Source organism: Pan troglodytes, chromosome 12 (genome assembly GCF_028858775.2).
Source record: "Pan troglodytes isolate AG18354 chromosome 12, NHGRI_mPanTro3-v2.0_pri, whole genome shotgun sequence".
Classification (NCBI taxonomy): domain Eukaryota; kingdom Metazoa; phylum Chordata; class Mammalia; order Primates; family Hominidae; genus Pan; species Pan troglodytes.
This window is the reverse complement of record NC_072410.2, coordinates 98,099,978-98,116,558: the sequence shown is the minus strand read 5'-3', so window position 1 is coordinate 98,116,558 and position 16,581 is coordinate 98,099,978. Positions and strand designations below refer to the sequence as shown.

General features: G+C 40.5%; 1 protein-coding gene across 10 annotated transcripts in view; it reads left to right on the top strand.

The window, feature by feature from the left end:
- Positions 1-14,501, top strand: part of NCOA1 (nuclear receptor coactivator 1) — a 278,981-nt gene extending 264,480 nt beyond the window's left edge. For 5 of the 10 annotated variants that reach the window (XM_016948148.4, XM_063789219.1, XM_063789220.1 and 2 more), the window contains 3 exons: positions 1,804-1,987; positions 6,520-6,609; positions 12,124-14,501. In XM_016948148.4, the coding sequence (XP_016803637.1) occupies positions 1,804-1,987; positions 6,520-6,609; positions 12,124-12,294 (445 nt within the window). In that variant the 3' untranslated portion in view covers positions 12,295-14,501. Of the gene's footprint in view, positions 1-1,803; positions 1,988-6,519; positions 6,610-11,981; positions 12,039-12,123 lie in introns of all 10 variants that reach the window. The other 5 variants (XM_063789222.1, XM_009442133.4, XM_063789225.1 and 2 more) reach the window with 4 other exon arrangements.
- Positions 14,502-16,581: the final 2,080 nt, after the last annotated feature.

Genomic DNA, 16,581 nt, shown 5'->3' with positions numbered 1-16,581 from the left:
TTGAACCCAGGAAGCAGAGGTTACGGTGAGCTGAGTTTGCGCCATTGCACTCCAGCCTGGGCAACAAGAGTAAAACTCCATCTCCAAAAACAAAAGAAAATAGACATAGATTAGTAGGCTTTTTTCTCACCTTTAGTTGTAGGATCACTGCCCCATAAGCATACACACTGTGCAGACATTAATGGTCCACAGGTGTATTATTGACTATTTCCTAGGCATATAATTTTCTGTGGGCATTTTTGTTTTATAATTACTTGGGGGAAAATTCTGTACTTTTCTTCAGACATGATAAATAGGCTGTTTCTTGGCCTGTCAATTCAGTATGATTACCTTAGTCTACTGGAAACTGTAAATGTCAGTATATCCTTCTTAACACTAAGAGCTAGCAAGGAATAGATAAACTATTGATGGGGAAAATTATTTTTAAAATCAAATTCTATAGAATTAATATTAAAATAGGTGGAATTTTACCAGCAGTTTATTGTTAACAATTAATATATAGTCATAAAATATTTGGTGTTTATAGAACTTAGGAAAGACAGAATTAATATCATTATCCTTTAGATGTGCATATCTGTATCAATGAAAATTTTCAGGGTTCAAATACAAAGTGTCAAGTTGAATTCCCATGGAGTTTATTGCTTACTATTCTACTTCCTAATAGAGACTGATTTTACATTTGAGATCTTTGGTGTAACAACAGTCCAGAACTTGGCCATGAAGAAGGAAGTCAGTAAAATAGGCTCTCTGAAAAACATAATTGCTTATGTATTTTGCTTCCTAGAAAAGACGTGAAGCTATGTTGAGGCCTGATAAGACCTTGGAAGTTTTTAAAAGGATTAAATTTGCCACCTAAAAACATTTGGTTGTATACATCTGGCTTCCTCTTAATTTGTAGCATATTGAAAGCGACCAGAAGATAAAACCTTGAGAAGTGACAGCAAGCTATAGGATATTGAATAAAGGGTCTCAAATTTTAGTATGCATGAATAGTTAAAGATGGACCTTTCTATACCCACCCCTGGAAAATGTGATTCACCAGGGCTTGAGTAAAACCTGGGAGTCTCAATTGCCAATGAGTCCCAGGGTATTCTCTTGTAGATGGTCTCTGCACTACACTTCAAAAAATGTATGCCACTTCACTGGCACAGATACAGTAAACCATTTAATAGAAAACAATCTGAACATCACCATTTGACAGCACCGAATAATAACCCATGCCATAATTCATTTATTCATCAGGTATTTACTGAGTGCCTGCTATATGTCACATATTAATAGAGACAAGAAATAAGTGGAACAAGATACCATCATTCCCCTGAAGTATTAAGTCTAAGAGGCTCTACAAGCAAACACAATATAAGGATGCTGTCTTTGAATCATTCATTCGTGTGTTAATTCATTCAGTGAACATTTATTGAAGATATATATATATATATGTATATATATGCCAGACACTTTGCTCAAATAGGACATTCTCTGTTTAGATAGGTAAATGTCAGTTACCTAGAAGATTTACTTACATGGAAAACTTCCTTTCTTAATTATTTAGATGATTGTAGCCTAGCATCTCTGATATTGTGCCAGATAATTGTTATTTAAAATGAGCTCTTTTCAGTTATTTAATCCCTTATATAGACTTCAGAATGTATCTGAATTATATTAATTTTTATATATTTTAAGAAGATACAGTCATACATGCAATTTAAGGATGTAACGTATTTTATTTGGAAACAGAATCTAGTCATATATCCCCTTGTTCATGATCAGTGGATGTAATCTGGATTGTTTTTGAGTTTACAGTGTGTTCAGTCAAGCTGTCCAGAACCAGCCCACGCCTGCACAGCCAGGAGTATACAACAACATGAGCATCACCGTTTCCATGGCAGGTGGAAATACGAATGTTCAGAACATGAACCCAATGATGGCCCAGATGCAGATGAGCTCTTTGCAGATGCCAGGAATGAACACTGTGTGCCCTGAGCAGGTAAGTGGCACACTCGCCACACACATGCCACACCACATCACAGTTAATTCTGAGGAAAATCAGGTATGTTGACAGTTACTCATCAGAAATAGCCACACTTCTTTATTCTTTCCCACTAACTTTTAATAATTACTGGCTCTTAAGATATACAATGAAAAATTTTGACAGCCTTTTTTTTTTTTTTTTTTTTGAGATGGAGTCTCACTTTGTCACCCAAGCTGGAGTACAGTGGTGCAATTACAGCTCACTGCAGCCTTGACTGCCCAGGCTCAAGGGATCCTCCCACCTCAGACTCCTAAGTAGCTGGGACTGCAAGCACATGTCACCCTGCCCAGCTAATTTTTTTACTATTTGCAGAAACAAGGTCTCACTATGTTGCCCAGGCTGGGCTTGAACTCCTGGGCTCAAGCAATCCTCCTATCCCAGCCTCCCAAAGTGCTGGGATTACAGGTGTGAGCCACTACTCCTGGCCTTGACAGACTTTATAAATAAGATTTCAGTTTCATGAGATTTTAGTGTTTTAGATTTATAAAACAGTACATGGCTGGGTGTGGTGGCTTATGCCTATAATCCGAGCACTTTGGGAGGCCAAGGCAGCTGGATCACAAGGTCAAGAGTTCGAGACCAGCCCGGCCAACATGGTGAAACCCTGTCTCTACTAAAAAAAAAAACAAAACAAAAATTAGCTGTGCGTGGTGGCATGCACCTGTAATCCCAGCTCCTTGGGAGGCTGAGGCATGAGAATTGCTTGAACCCAGGAGTTGGAGGTTGCAGTGAGCTGGTAATTGCGCCACTGCACTCCAGCCTGGGCAACAGAGCAAGACTCCATCTCAAAAAAACAAACAAACAAAAAAACAGTACATGTAATATATTGTCTTGGAATATTCCATTATATTTTGAAACATTTTCTTCATTTCTACCTTTTAATTCAATAAGCATTTATTCAGTACTTACTGTGTACAAAGATAGCCTTGTGGGACATGCATATGTACAAGTTGGGAAAGACACAACATGAACAAAGGATCATTTTAATCATAGGACAAAACTAGTATGTAAGAGATGGGCCATATGTGTTTCTGTCAGATGAGGAGTGTATGCACAGTTGACTACTGAGGGCTTAAAAGAAAAAAGCCCTGGTCAAAAAAAGGCATTATGAAAAAGTTGCCTAAACAGAATAGAAAAAGAACATTCAAGATTGGTTATCACAGCATGACCTAGGCAGGATAGGAGTTGAAAGCCTAATTAATGTTAAGGGGATATTTATATTTTATTTAGAGAAGAAGTAATGTGGTAAGCTTTTTTGATATGTTGCATGCCATCTAAGTGTGTGGAATTTATCCTGGAGCCTCTTACAGATTTTTAGAAGAGAATGAATAAATTCAAAACAATATTTAAGATTATTGCAATAACTCTCTATAGTTGCTATTCTCATTATTCATATCAGCAACCACAAAGTATGCTATAGTAACTAGGCTATTACCATGCAGCCATCATTTATAGGCAATCATAAAAATATATAAACACCAATTACCTTTTTTATCTTCAAATGATACTATATCACCTCATGTATAGAGGTGTATATTATATCACCTCTATATCACATGAGGTGATATATGTATGTATAGAGGTATAATATAATGTATAGAGGTATATATAATGTATAGAACCTCATTACAATTTATTTCTATTTTGTCCCTCCTGTGCTACTGTTGTCATACATGTTATATTTATATATGTTCTGTTCCCTGCAATTTATTATTTTTTCTTTAGTCAATTATAAATTATAAATTTATAAATTCTACTTACAAATTTATAAATTAATTATAAACTATAATTGACTATTTAAAGAAAATTTAAATAAAAGCTTTTTTATATTTACCCACATAGTCACCACTTTAAATTTTCTGCATTCTTTTTGTAGTTCTAAATTTCCATTTGGTATTATTTTCCTTCTGCCTGAGGGTCTTGCTTTAACTTTTTTTTTTTCTTTTTTTTTTTTTGAGATGGAGTCTCGCCCTTTAGCCCAGGCTGGAGTGTGGTGGCACAATCTCAGCTCACTGCAACCTCCACCTCCCAGGTTCAACCGATTCTCCTGCCTCAGACTCCCAAGTAGCTGGGACTACAGGCACCCGCCACCATGCCCGGCTAATTTTTTTTTTCTTTTTTTCTTTTTTTTGTATTTTTGGTAGAGATGGGGTTTCACCGTGTTAGCCAGGATGGTCTCAATCTCCTGACATCATGTTCTGCCCGCCTCGGCCTCCCAAAGTGCTGGGATTACAGGCGTGAGCCACCGCGCCCAGCCTTGGCTTTAACATTTTTATAGTGCAGGCCTGCGGCTAATGAGCTTTTCTATGTCTGAAAAAGTCTTTCACCTTCATCTTTGAATGTTCTTTCCCCTAAACTCTAGCTTGGCAGTTTTAGCTTTCAGTACTTTAAAGATGTTGCTCCACTACAGTGTTGCTGATGAGACATCTGCTGTCATTTTATCTTTGTTCTTCCATGTATGATCGATGTTTTTCCCCTCTGGCTGATTTTGATTTTTCTCTCCACCACTGGTTCTAAGTAATTTGATTATGATATGCTTCAGTGTATTTTCTTCATATTTCTTATTCTTGGGGTTCATTGAGCTTCTTGATTCATTACCATATAATTTTCATTAAATTTTGGAAAAAATTTTTTGTCGTTTTTTGGTTTTTTGTGGTTTTTTTGAGACAGAGTCTCACTCTGTCACCCAGGCTGGAGTGTAATGGCGCAGTCTCCACTCACTGTAACCTCCACCTCCTGGGTTCAAGCAATTCTCCTGCCTCAGCCTTCAGAGTAGCTGGGACTACAGGGGTGCGCCACCACACCCAGCTAATTTTTATGTTTTTAGTAGAGATGGGATTTTGCCATGTTGGCCAGACTGGTCTCAAACCCCTGACCTCAGGTGATCTGCCCACCTCGGCCTCCCAAAGTGCTGGGATTATAGGCGTGAGCCACCACACCCAGCCAAATTTTGGAAAATATTGATCATTATTTCTTCAAATAATTTTTGTCACCATCCTTATTCCTCTCCTTCAGAGACTTCAGTTGCATGTATAATAGGACACTTGAAATTGTCTCACATTCACTGATTCTCTAGGTTTGGGGGCTTTGGAGCACTGGGATGAGGTTCAGTTATTTTTTCTTTGATTTTAGAACATTTATATTACTGTAGCCTCAGGTTCACTAATTCTTTATTTTGCAATATCTAATCTGTTTATACAGTGTATTTTTCATCTCAGACATAGCAGTTTTCATATCTAGCAGTCATATTTGGATCCTTTTTATATCTTCCATATCTCCAACATTTTTTTCATATCTGTTCAGTCTTTCCTCTTATTTCTTAAACAAATGGAATATGGTTATTATAATTGTCCTGATATTTCTCACCTATCAGTTCTATTATCAGCATCATTTTTGAATTGATTTCAGTTGACTTCCCTTTTCATTATGCATCATATTTTTCTGCCTCTTTGCATGCCTGGTAATTTTTTATTGGATGCCAGACATGAATTTTACCTTGTTTATATTCCTACAAATATTCTTGAGCTTTGTTCTAGGAAATGGTTACTTGGAATTTTGATCCTTGCTTTTTTGTTTACTGCGACCAAAGCAGTATTTTTTCTAGGGCTAATTTTAACCTTACCACCAAGGTAAAACCTTTAATATGCTACATGATACTACATGAATTAACGATATTTTCCACTCTGGGGGGTGAAATCAGGGCTTATTCCCAGCCCTGTGGGGACTTTGGGAATTGTTCCATGTCATCTATTCAGGTGATTGTTTCCCCTGCATCTATAAGCTGATTAGTACTGAGCTTCAGACTTGAGGGCCACTGCAGATCTATTCCAGAGCTCTCTCTGATATTCTGCTCTGAGGATTCTAGCTGCATCCCCTTAACTCAGGGAGCCTGCCAGGCGCTGCCTGGATTCCCTTTGTCCATGATACAGCCAGAAATACACTCCAGGCAGTAGGCTGGGCGGTTGCCACAGTAGGGACTGCTGAACTGTTAGGGATCACTGTCCTTCGTTGCCTTTGTCTAATGTCTTCAGTGCCTTTTTTTCACATATTTTGTCAATTTTTTTAGCTGACTGAGGCAGGAGGATAAGTCTGATCCCTGTTACTAAATCTTGACCAAAGTGTGAGTCTATCACTAATTAACATATGTATGTGTGAATTAACTTTTTATTAAAGTATCATATATAAGAATATAGAGAAAAGTGTACAACTCAATGGATTTTCACAAAGTGAACACACCTGAGTACCACTCAGATCAAGAAACAGAATGTCATCAGTACCCCAGAGGTTCTCCTTGTGTCCCTTACACACTCACTACCCCACAAGGGGAATGACTATCCTGACTTGTAACAACACAGTTAATTGCTAAGCTTTTCATTTTTGCTGTGCTCCTATTACTTTTCTGTCAGTGAGATTGTTTTTCATTGAAGAATTTGGTTTTCAGCTTAAACAACTAGCTTGTAATTTGATCTTGTATTTATCTTTAATAGATAAATGATCCCGCACTGAGACACACAGGCCTCTACTGCAACCAGCTCTCATCCACTGACCTTCTCAAAACAGAAGCAGATGGAACCCAGGTCAGTAAGGAAATTCTAAGCCCAGAGCTGTCAAATGTACTCTAGATGCACAGAGGTCATTGTGTAGCATCATTAAGAGCCTGACCTTGGGAGTCAGACCTGGGTGTGAGTCCTGGCTCTGCTCTTCTTAGCTGTGTCGTCCTGGGCATGTTATGGAGCTTTCCTGAGCTGCTGTATAACCACAGAACTAACATGACACCTGCTTATAGGATTGTTGAGAGGATTCAATGAGATCAGTTCAGATGGTTTAACTCAGTGCTTAGATAGGATAAAGTGATCACAAATGGTGGCCACTAATTGTTATTTTGTAAATAAGCACAGTGCTAAAAACTCATCTGTAATCAAAATACCTCAGAAGATCTCAGTAAATTCAGACAAAACAGAGTACCTGCTATATACTTCACCTCCTAAGAAGTATGTTTCAAAACAGCACAAACAGCAAGGTGGCCACTTTCCTATATTAACCTAATTTAGAAATTGTGGGCCGGGCGCGGTGGCTCATGCCTGTAATCCCAGCACTTTGGGAGGCCGAGGCGGGCGGATCACGAGGTCAGGAGATCAAGACCATCCTGGCTAACATGGTGAAACCCCGTCTCTACTAAAAATCCAAAAAATTAGCCGGGCGAGGTGGCAGGCGCCTGTAGTCCCAGCTACTTGGGAGGCTGAGGCAGGAGAATGGCGTGAACCCCGGGGGGCGGAGCCTGCAGTGAGCCGAGATCGCACCACTGCATTCCAGCCTGGGCGACAGCGAGACTCCATCTCAAAAAAAAAATTTTTTTTGGAGGAACGGCTTAATTCACTTTCGTAACTTTGGTTGAACTTTGGTCTCTCTCTCTCTCTTTTTTTTTTTTGAGATGGAATTTCGCTCTTTTGCCCAGGCTGGAGTGAAGTGGCGTGATCTTGGCTCACTGCAACCTGCGCCCCCTGGGTTCAAGCGATTCTCCTGCCTCAGCCTCCCAAGTAGCTGGGATTATAGGCGCCCGCCACCATGCCCGGCTAATTTTTCGTCTTTTCAGTAGAGACAGGTTTTCGCCATTTTGACCAGGCTGGTCTCGAACTCCTGACCTAAAGTGATCCACCCGCCTCGGCCTCCCAAAGTGCTAGGATTACAAGCATGAGCCACCAAGCCAGGCCAGACTTTAGTCTCTTAATGAACATTTTTAACCCAGGGATTATGCCACAGATGGCAGTAGGAAGACACATAAGATATGTTCCATCAGCATCTGGTGAACTGTGGGGAGAAGTGAGGAAAGGAAACTTCATTTGTGAAATGCTTGTGGTTTGCCAGGCACTGTGCTATGCACTGTATGCATTATCTCATTTAAGCCTCACTATAACCCTATGAACGAGGTAGTATTCCTTTTCTTCACAGATGAAGAAACTGAACATGAGGAGGTTTAACTACATGTACCATTCACAGTGCTAGAAAGAGGAAGAGCTGAGGTTCAAACCCAGGTCTTTCTACCGCCAGAGTCCACACTGTTCCTGCCATACCAGTTAGGGACTGCTGAAAGATAAAACACATCAATATATGCACATAAACTGTCACATAACCAAAGAAGGCAAATTATTACAAGTAATGAACCATAAGCATTCAAAGAAAGGAGAATTTGCTGAGATGGTCAGAAGAGCATTTTTGCAAGAGATAGAGCTGAGCTGAGCCTTGAAGGACAGTTACCAAGGCAAAGGGAAGGAAAAGGGTATGGTAGTTGTTGGAGGCTGGTGCAGAGGTACATTTAGAAGTAGAAGGAACTGGAAGGCCACAGAAACAGGGAAATAGTAATATCTCAACATAGTCCTGGGAAACCAAATCAACTGAAGGTAAAGGGTTTATAATAAGTATTCATAGGAATTAAAATTGGTAAAGTGGCTTGGGGCAAATTTCCAGAGGCCTTGAATGCTAAACTGAGGGATTTGGATTCAACCCTATGGACAGAAGAGTCATCCCTGAAAGGGAACATCGATAGAAGTGCTAGTTTAGACTTCATCTTGGGAAGAAGGTGAAGGAAGATATATTGGCCAGTTGAGAAGGACAAAGATTAGAAGACTGGGTTCACAGTCTAAGCATTAGGAAATAGGACCTGAGTCCTCTCAAGGTAAAGAGAAGGCATTTTGGCTCACACCTGTAATCCCAGCACTTTGGAAGCCTGAGGCAGGCAAATCATTTGAGGTCAGGAGTTTGAGACCAGCCTGGCCAACATGGAGGAGAAACCCTGCCTAAAAATACAAAAATTAGCCAGGCATGGTGGCGGGCACCTGCAGTCCCAGCTATTCAGGAAGTTGAGACAGGAGAATCGCTTGAACCCAGGAGGTGGAGGTTGCAGCGAGCCAAGATCACACCACTGCACTCTATCTTGGGCGACAGAGGGATACTTCGACTCAAAAAAAAAAAAGAGAGAGAGAGAGAGGGCATTTTAAGATTGGGGAGCCGGGTGCGGTGGCTCATGCCTGTAATCCCAATACTTCGGGAGGCTGAGGCGGGCAGATCACTAGGTCAGGAGATTGAGACCATCCTGGCTAACACGGTGAAACCGTGTTAAAATACAAAAAAAAATTAGCCAGGCATGGTGGCGGGCGCCTGTAGTCTCAGCTACTCGGGAGGCTGAGGCAGGAGAATGGCGTGAACCTGGGAGGCGGAGCTGGCAGTGAGCCGAGATCGTGCCACTGCACTCCAGCCTGGGTGACAGAGCAAGACTCTGTCTCAAAAAAAAAAAAAAAAAAAAAAAAAAAAAGATCGAGGAAATGAAGAGTCTTCATTCACCAGATGTTTTTGAAAGTCTCAAACCCACAGAGACATTACTGGGCAGCTTGACAAATTAGTTACACCCAAACAACCATGTTTTAAAGTTCCAGAGCCCTGCCCTGAAACAGTATTTGAACTGAAGCAAAAATTATGCCAGAAAATCTTCAGAGGTTGGGACTCAGCTCTCACACCAGTCTTCTCACCTGGAAGATCTGAAGCTTCTTTTGTGTCACACTTTGCCTATCTGAGAAGTTGTGACAATATAAGAAGTCCTTTGTGGACTGGTCTGAGACACCCCCTTTTAAGTAATAGTTTGAAATGGGTTTTAGAGTTTGTTCAGTCTTTTCAGTTTTCTGTAATTTCAATAATACACTTTTTTTTTTTTTTTTTTTTTTTTTTGAGACAGAGTCTCGCTTTGTCGTTGCCCAGGCTGGAATGCAGTGGTGCAATCTCAGCTCACTGCAACCTCCTCCTCCTGGGTTCAAGTGATTCTCCAGCCTCAGCCTCCCAAATAGCTAGAATGACAGGCGTGTGCCACCACACCCAGCTAATTTTTTTATTTTTTGTAGAGATGGGTCTCACTATGTTGCCCAGGCTGGTCTCAAACTTCTAGCATCAAGTGATCCTCCTGCCTCAGCCTCCCAAAGTGCTAGAATTAGAGGCATGAGCCTCCATGCCTATCCTAGACTATCTTTTAAAAAGTTTTATTTTTAAAGAAGCAGAACTTTCTAGTTTGTTTTATCATGCCTTTATCAAGAACTTTTTAAGAATTTAGGGACAAAAACACCTTATGCTCTGCCCCAATATTTCATATGTAGAAACATAAACATCAAATTTTATATGTTGACCTTTTTTTAAATCACTGCCTAAAAAAGAACTATATTTTGTGGTCATGTGAAGTTTCAGTGGTAGAATTTTCTTTCTATTGTGGCCAATCATGAATCTTGCTCCAGTGTTTTTGTATTTACCAGACGGCAGCTGGGGAGTGAGTTAGACAGAAATATAAAGACAGATGTACAGAAAGGGAGAAGAAAAAGATGAGGAGAAGAGGACTAGGGGAGTAGTAGGGAACTGGGATGGGATGGGGAGGAGGTAAGACAGGAGAGAACAGGAAGAGAACCCAGAGAACAGAGGAGCAGGAAGAGGGATGGCAGGAGGAGGTAAGACAGAAGAGAACAGGAAGAGAAGAGAGGAGCGGGAAGAGGGCTGGCAGGAGGAGGTAAGACAGGAGAGAACAAGAAGAGAACAGAGGAGCGGGAAGAGGGCTGGCAGGAGGATCGTTGACCTAGGAAGAGAGGAAGGCCTGGTGAAGCTCTAGAAGGAAAGAGTCAGAATGAGACGTTACAGACCACAAAGGCGGGGCAAGGGCACAGAGGCAGCTGGAGAGCAGACTGGGCGCGTTGGTGTGTTATAGACACAAGAGAAAGAGCCAGCGGAGGCAGTAACAAATGGGAGCATATAGGAGCTAGAAGCCACATTTGGGAAACTAGGGAAGGGGGAAGAGAAGGAGAGAAAAGCAGTGCAAATCTAACTAGAGATTTGATTCCTTAGGCACTAGGAAAGCTCAGCTTGGGGGCTGTCTGCCTCATCTGAGAGGGAGGAAAGTGGAGATATAAACGGATTAAGAGGATAGGAGACCAGGGGACAGACTGGTGTCCAAATTTGATGCATACCATATTTGACATTTGGCTAATGAAGGTTGATGGAAAACAAATTTTACCCGATTAGGATAGAAAAGTTTTTTAAAAAGCTGAGTGTAATTGGCATGAATTAGTGATAAATGACCAAAAAAAATACACCACTAATCTAAAATACTTTATGACCTATCAAACAGGAGACACAAGTTTGTCAAAAAGTTTGAGACACTTAGATGCACTTAGATGCCTTAGAAGGCATCTCCATTCCTGGTCTGGAACATTCACAAGTGTGGTATTGGCCCTAATCAGTTCTACGAACAACTTTTTAATAAGGCTGGTTGGTAAAGACTAACTTCTGGCTTTGTTTTCCCGATAGAATATGCTAGAACTATGCAACTTTAGACATTTTTAAGGAATAAGTGTATTATTACTCAAAGTAGTGAAGGGAAAATTCACACTGTTCTCAAGGCTAATAGATGTACTGTTAATTTTAGCTCATGTGTTTAAATGGATTGTCTATCAGGGGAAAAAAGTCAAATATGAAATTGTTCTAATGATAATTTGCTGTAATTCTAAAGCCAATATGTGAAAGAGCTGTGTAATAATATATTTAAATACTAAAAAATCTTTTGGACATTAACCTTAGATGCTGATGTCCTCTTATTGAGGTGTGGTTTTGTTTTGCTAATACTGGTTTGAAAGCCCTTAATTTTTCAGTGACATCATAAAGATTTTTTATCCTACTGAAATCATCCATAGAATGGTTTTAAACCAGTTTTCTAAATATCATGTATTTTTTAAAACCTACCACTGGATACCCAGACTCTGAAACTGGGCTTCTCCCAATCTTGGCAACATTAGCAATGATACTCACTTTCAGTATTGATGGCAACCCTATAGGAGGCGTGACCATTCCAATTTTGATTTTATTTTTAAAGTGTGAACTTTCCAGAACCCTGAGCAAAATGAGTGCAGCGATTTTCTTTTTGTAGGACAAGAAGACAGAAGAGTTCTTCTCTGTGGTGACTACAGACTAGAGGAATGCTCTAGTGAGTTTCCACTTCAAGTAGTACCCACTCATAAGCCGGGGGGGCAGACCCTTCTGTCTAAACACATCTTTTATTTGTGTTCCAGCAGGTGCAACAGGTTCAGGTGTTTGCTGATGTCCAGTGTACAGTGAATCTGGTAGGCGGGGACCCTTACCTGAACCAGCCTGGTCCACTGGGAACTCAAAAGCCCACGTCAGGACCACAGACCCCCCAGGCCCAGCAGAAGAGCCTCCTTCAGCAGCTACTGACTGAATAACCACTTTTAAAGGAATGTGAAATTTAAATAATAGACATACAGAGATATACAAATATATTATATATTTTTCTGAGATTTTTGATATCTCAATCTGCAGCCATTCTTCAGGTCGTAGCATTTGGAGCAAAAAAAAAAAAAGAAAAAAAAAAAAAAAGGAGTTCGCTTTTGTCGGGAGATTGAAAGATGTTTTTGTTTCTTTCTTTGTAAAGGCCTTGGATATTGAAAAAATACCAAGGCAGAACAGTTGGACAATCTATTTCTTGAGCCAAATTTAATTATTCTTATTTTTGTAATCAGTCATTGGCTTCTTATCTGGATGAAGGCTTTTGGAGGAGAACCAAAACGACAAGTTCCAAGAAGAAGATGAAGCTCCGCCTCCGCCGCTTAGTCCCAACTCTGCCCAGGAAGAAGGGCCCGTGGGGCTTTGCCTGTGCCCGTCCACCAAAGGCTGTCACGTGTCTCGAAATCAGCAGCCCTCCCCATCCCAATCCCAGGCAGCTTATGTGTACAATCAGCTTCTCTAGCAACTCTGTATCTGTTGGCTTCAAGAGAATATTTTGCCTCCACATATGTACCCCTTCTCCTTTTTTTGAAGATGGATTTAAACCAAGATGCCTCCAGGAAAGAGGACGAAATGAGTATATTCACAGAGGAATCCAAAAAATACAGTTTGGGGGAAAATGCAATAATTTTTGATGAGATGGGTGAAGGACAAGAAGTGAGTTGTGTCAATTATTGTAGATACAATTTTCTGATTAAATCTGGAAAAATAAAAGGCAGCCTGTTTTTTCTGCTTTTATTGTATTAACAGCTGAGGTAGCTAAAGTTATTTAAAATAAAATTAAATTTATGATCCAAGTAGCTTATTTTTCCCTTTAAATCTCATTGTAAATATATTTGATTTCTTGTAGAAATTGATTTCCTTCTGTTTAATTTTATGCTTTTATTATACTCTTGATTTTTCTAAATTTGTGTGTGAAATATAACATTGATTGAATTGCAGTTACATTTGGTTAGTAATATTTCATTATTTTAATAACTGTGATGTCATGTATGGATTTACTTTGGGGTTCAAATCAAAATGTCACTGCCAGAAAGAGCTGTTCCAGCTGATCTAGAGCATACTGCCCTAGAGTGTCCCTGGGATCATCTGAACAGAAGTGCACAGGCTACTTGTACAGAGAAAAAATTAATACTCAAAGGAAATCTTCATTTTTTAGATTGACTTTGGGAATTTGAATTTTCATCAGTGCAAATATAAATTTCTCTATCCTGCTCTGAGGCTAATTGGTACCATATTTTCCCTTTGTGTCTTGTGACTCTGCCACATCCCATCTCATCCTGGCCTCTGAGTCAAGAACCCAGTGAACTGACTTTCTAGTTCTAGAAGTTCCGCTGCAAGGCCAGGAAAGCTTGAGAAAGGTATTGTGGAAGAAGCAAAGGTAGACCCCCATCACTCACCTTTGTCTGCATCCCTGGGCCTGTGAATGATGACAGCACCTGACATTCTGCACCAGCTACCTCTGCCTCCATGGCAGAGAAAAGGCCATAAGAACAGTGGAAGAGGAGCATGGACTCAGACTTCAAGGAAGAAGCCATTTCCCCAGGTCCTTCCTTCTGCATCTCACCACCCCTAGTTACAAATAACTCCATTGAACAGCATCTATTCAGAAACTATGCCGAATAAAAAGATTGGTGGAAGGGCTCATGTGGTTAGCAACTATGAAACAGAAATAGGACACTCAGTTACAAACATTATCTCCTTTAGTTTTTCAGAAAATGCATCCCTGATTTCATTCATTTCCAGCTTGAAAGCCAGCCATATTACTCTAGTCCCTACCAAACTGCTCTAGAAGGTCATTTCCATTTTGTTTGTGATATTTAGACGCGCAGACTTCAGGAAGTTCACCTTTAACTTCAGCATTCCAGATGAAGTTTCCTGACTCAGTGCTTTTGCATAAGGAACTAGAAAAAAAAAGTGGTAAGGAAAATTGGAGATGCTAACATCCTCCCCCACCCCAACTGCACCTTAAAATATGCATGTCACCTTCAAGGTTTTATAATTGCACTGTTTGTTTTATGTATGTACAGATTAAAATTATTGCTACATTTGAGGAAAATAAAATTGCTTGCTTCTATGTAATTCCTGTCATTCCACAGGAAATTCACTTTTCCAGCTACTGAATAGAATTTGTTTAACAACCTCATGGGTTGCCTCTTCATTTACTGGGAAGAAATGAAATGTACATTCTGCAGAAATTGCCAAAGCCCAAATTAACGAGTATTATAAAAGGATAATAAAGCATCCCTGAAGCCAAAGATCCTCAAAGTCATCCTGATTTGAGCCAGACCATTGAAATTTGAGAAGGTCAAACTGAAGTCATGATAGCAGGCCTTGAGGGGTTCTAACTGTGACATTGTCTGATGATTAAAGACTTCTAGGCCTGCTGTTTCTTGACTCAGAAGATCTGGTCCAGGCAGTACTTCATGGCCATAGATGCCATGTCTCTCTCTATTTTTTTTTTAATATATCAACATTTATCAATAATAGGTATTGAGTCTTACTTGAGAAGCCTCCTTCAATGTGACAATGCATTTTATAGGAATTAGGCCCTGTTGTTTGTTTTTAAATCCTAAATCCACCAACTTGGCTAAGTAGGGCTAGAGTGTAAGAGTTACAGAGGAAAGAAACATGAAATGCGGCTCAACAGTTAACGACAGATTTATTTTAGAGAAAATAAACCTGAGAGGGGCTTCTGGCTGATTTCCATCAGGAGTGCTTTCTCTTACAGAGTAAGAGTATACGTTGGTTTTAGGGTGACGGGGCTTATCACAAGCTTGGAATGTTTTTGTGTGAGGGAGAAGTTTTATGGCAGGGTCGGAATGTCTGGGCAAAGGGGAGGTTATCTTGGGGCTGATGTCTTTCTGGCCAGAGGGGGGTTATCTCGGGGTTAGCATGTCTTTGGCTGGGGAGGAGTTTGGAGTGTTGCTGGTTGGAGATGTTATTTGTGGTTTATGGTTGTGCTGACCTTAGTCATTAGGCTGATGCCCTTTGGATTTAGGCGGTTTTTGATTAAGGTGAATTTTAGAATGAGGGGCTTGTCCAAGATGGCGATGCTCCTGCTCTGTCATAAGGTAAATGTGATTCCAGAGGGCTCAAGGAGGGTGTACTTCCCACACACATTCCTAGACCTAAATGTACACAGATTTGGTAACTGTTTTCTGAAGTCATATTTATGGGGGACAAAACCTTTTTTTTCCATAGTTGGGATAAGATAAAAATGAAACTTCCCTTAGATGAGGCTGAACATTGATTTAAAGTTACCCTGAGGTGTAGGGGTGAGGAAAACAAAAACAATTGAGGACAAAGTGTGATTGTTATAAGGAAGTTTCACCTTTGTGGTTTCACCTAAGGTAGGTTCCATTCCTAAAGAAGACCTCCGAAATGGTCTCCTAGGCCCTGACAAAGAAAAAGCAAGGACAGTTGTCTGCTTACAAAGGCAGTTGTACTGATTTCCTGGTTGACAGTAACTGCTCTTCCCAGAAGGGCACCTCCACTTGAATAAAGTGAGTAATTCAGAGCAAGCTTGAGCCTTGACCATTCCTGTGCCCCTGAAGATCTTGATGATTTAATTAAGCCCATAAATTATTTTTATTGGAGAAAACTGCCAAAGGAAGCGTGCCTCTGTCCAGAACCCTTTCTGCCAGCACTAAATTAGTTTTCTTTCTATATTTTCATTGCCCCCAGAATTCTTAACAAGATTGAAGGAACACAAAGTTCTGGCCTTACTCACTCATTCAACACATTGTATTGTCTTTATCTGAGGAACTGGGGATATGAAAGGATCCCGACAGGCATGCGCCCTGCCCTAGTGGAGCTTATATTCACATCAGGGGACTTAGATCAAGATAACCACAACTGGATTAATTCCAACTGTGGAATTCACACAGGAGAATTCCAAGTAGGAATTTGTAAGCAGGGCCTCATCTGGAGGCGAAGGCAGGTTCCCTGAGGAAGCAATGGCATTCAAAGTGAGGTTTGCAGGTGATGAGGAGGTAGCTCAGTGGAGAGCCAGTGAACAGAGTTGTGAGAGGCAGCACATGGGAAGGCCTGGAGACAGGGAGGAGCCCCAGAGAGCTGCTTGTTTTAAGTTGTTAACTAGCACTCTCCTGAGCTGGCATCTACATTAGAGTTACGTCAGCCCATGGCTCCAGGAGGAACAGCACTAGGCATTGGGATCCTCACTTGGAAATTGTTTCAGCTCATACTTAAAGTCTCTTCCACAA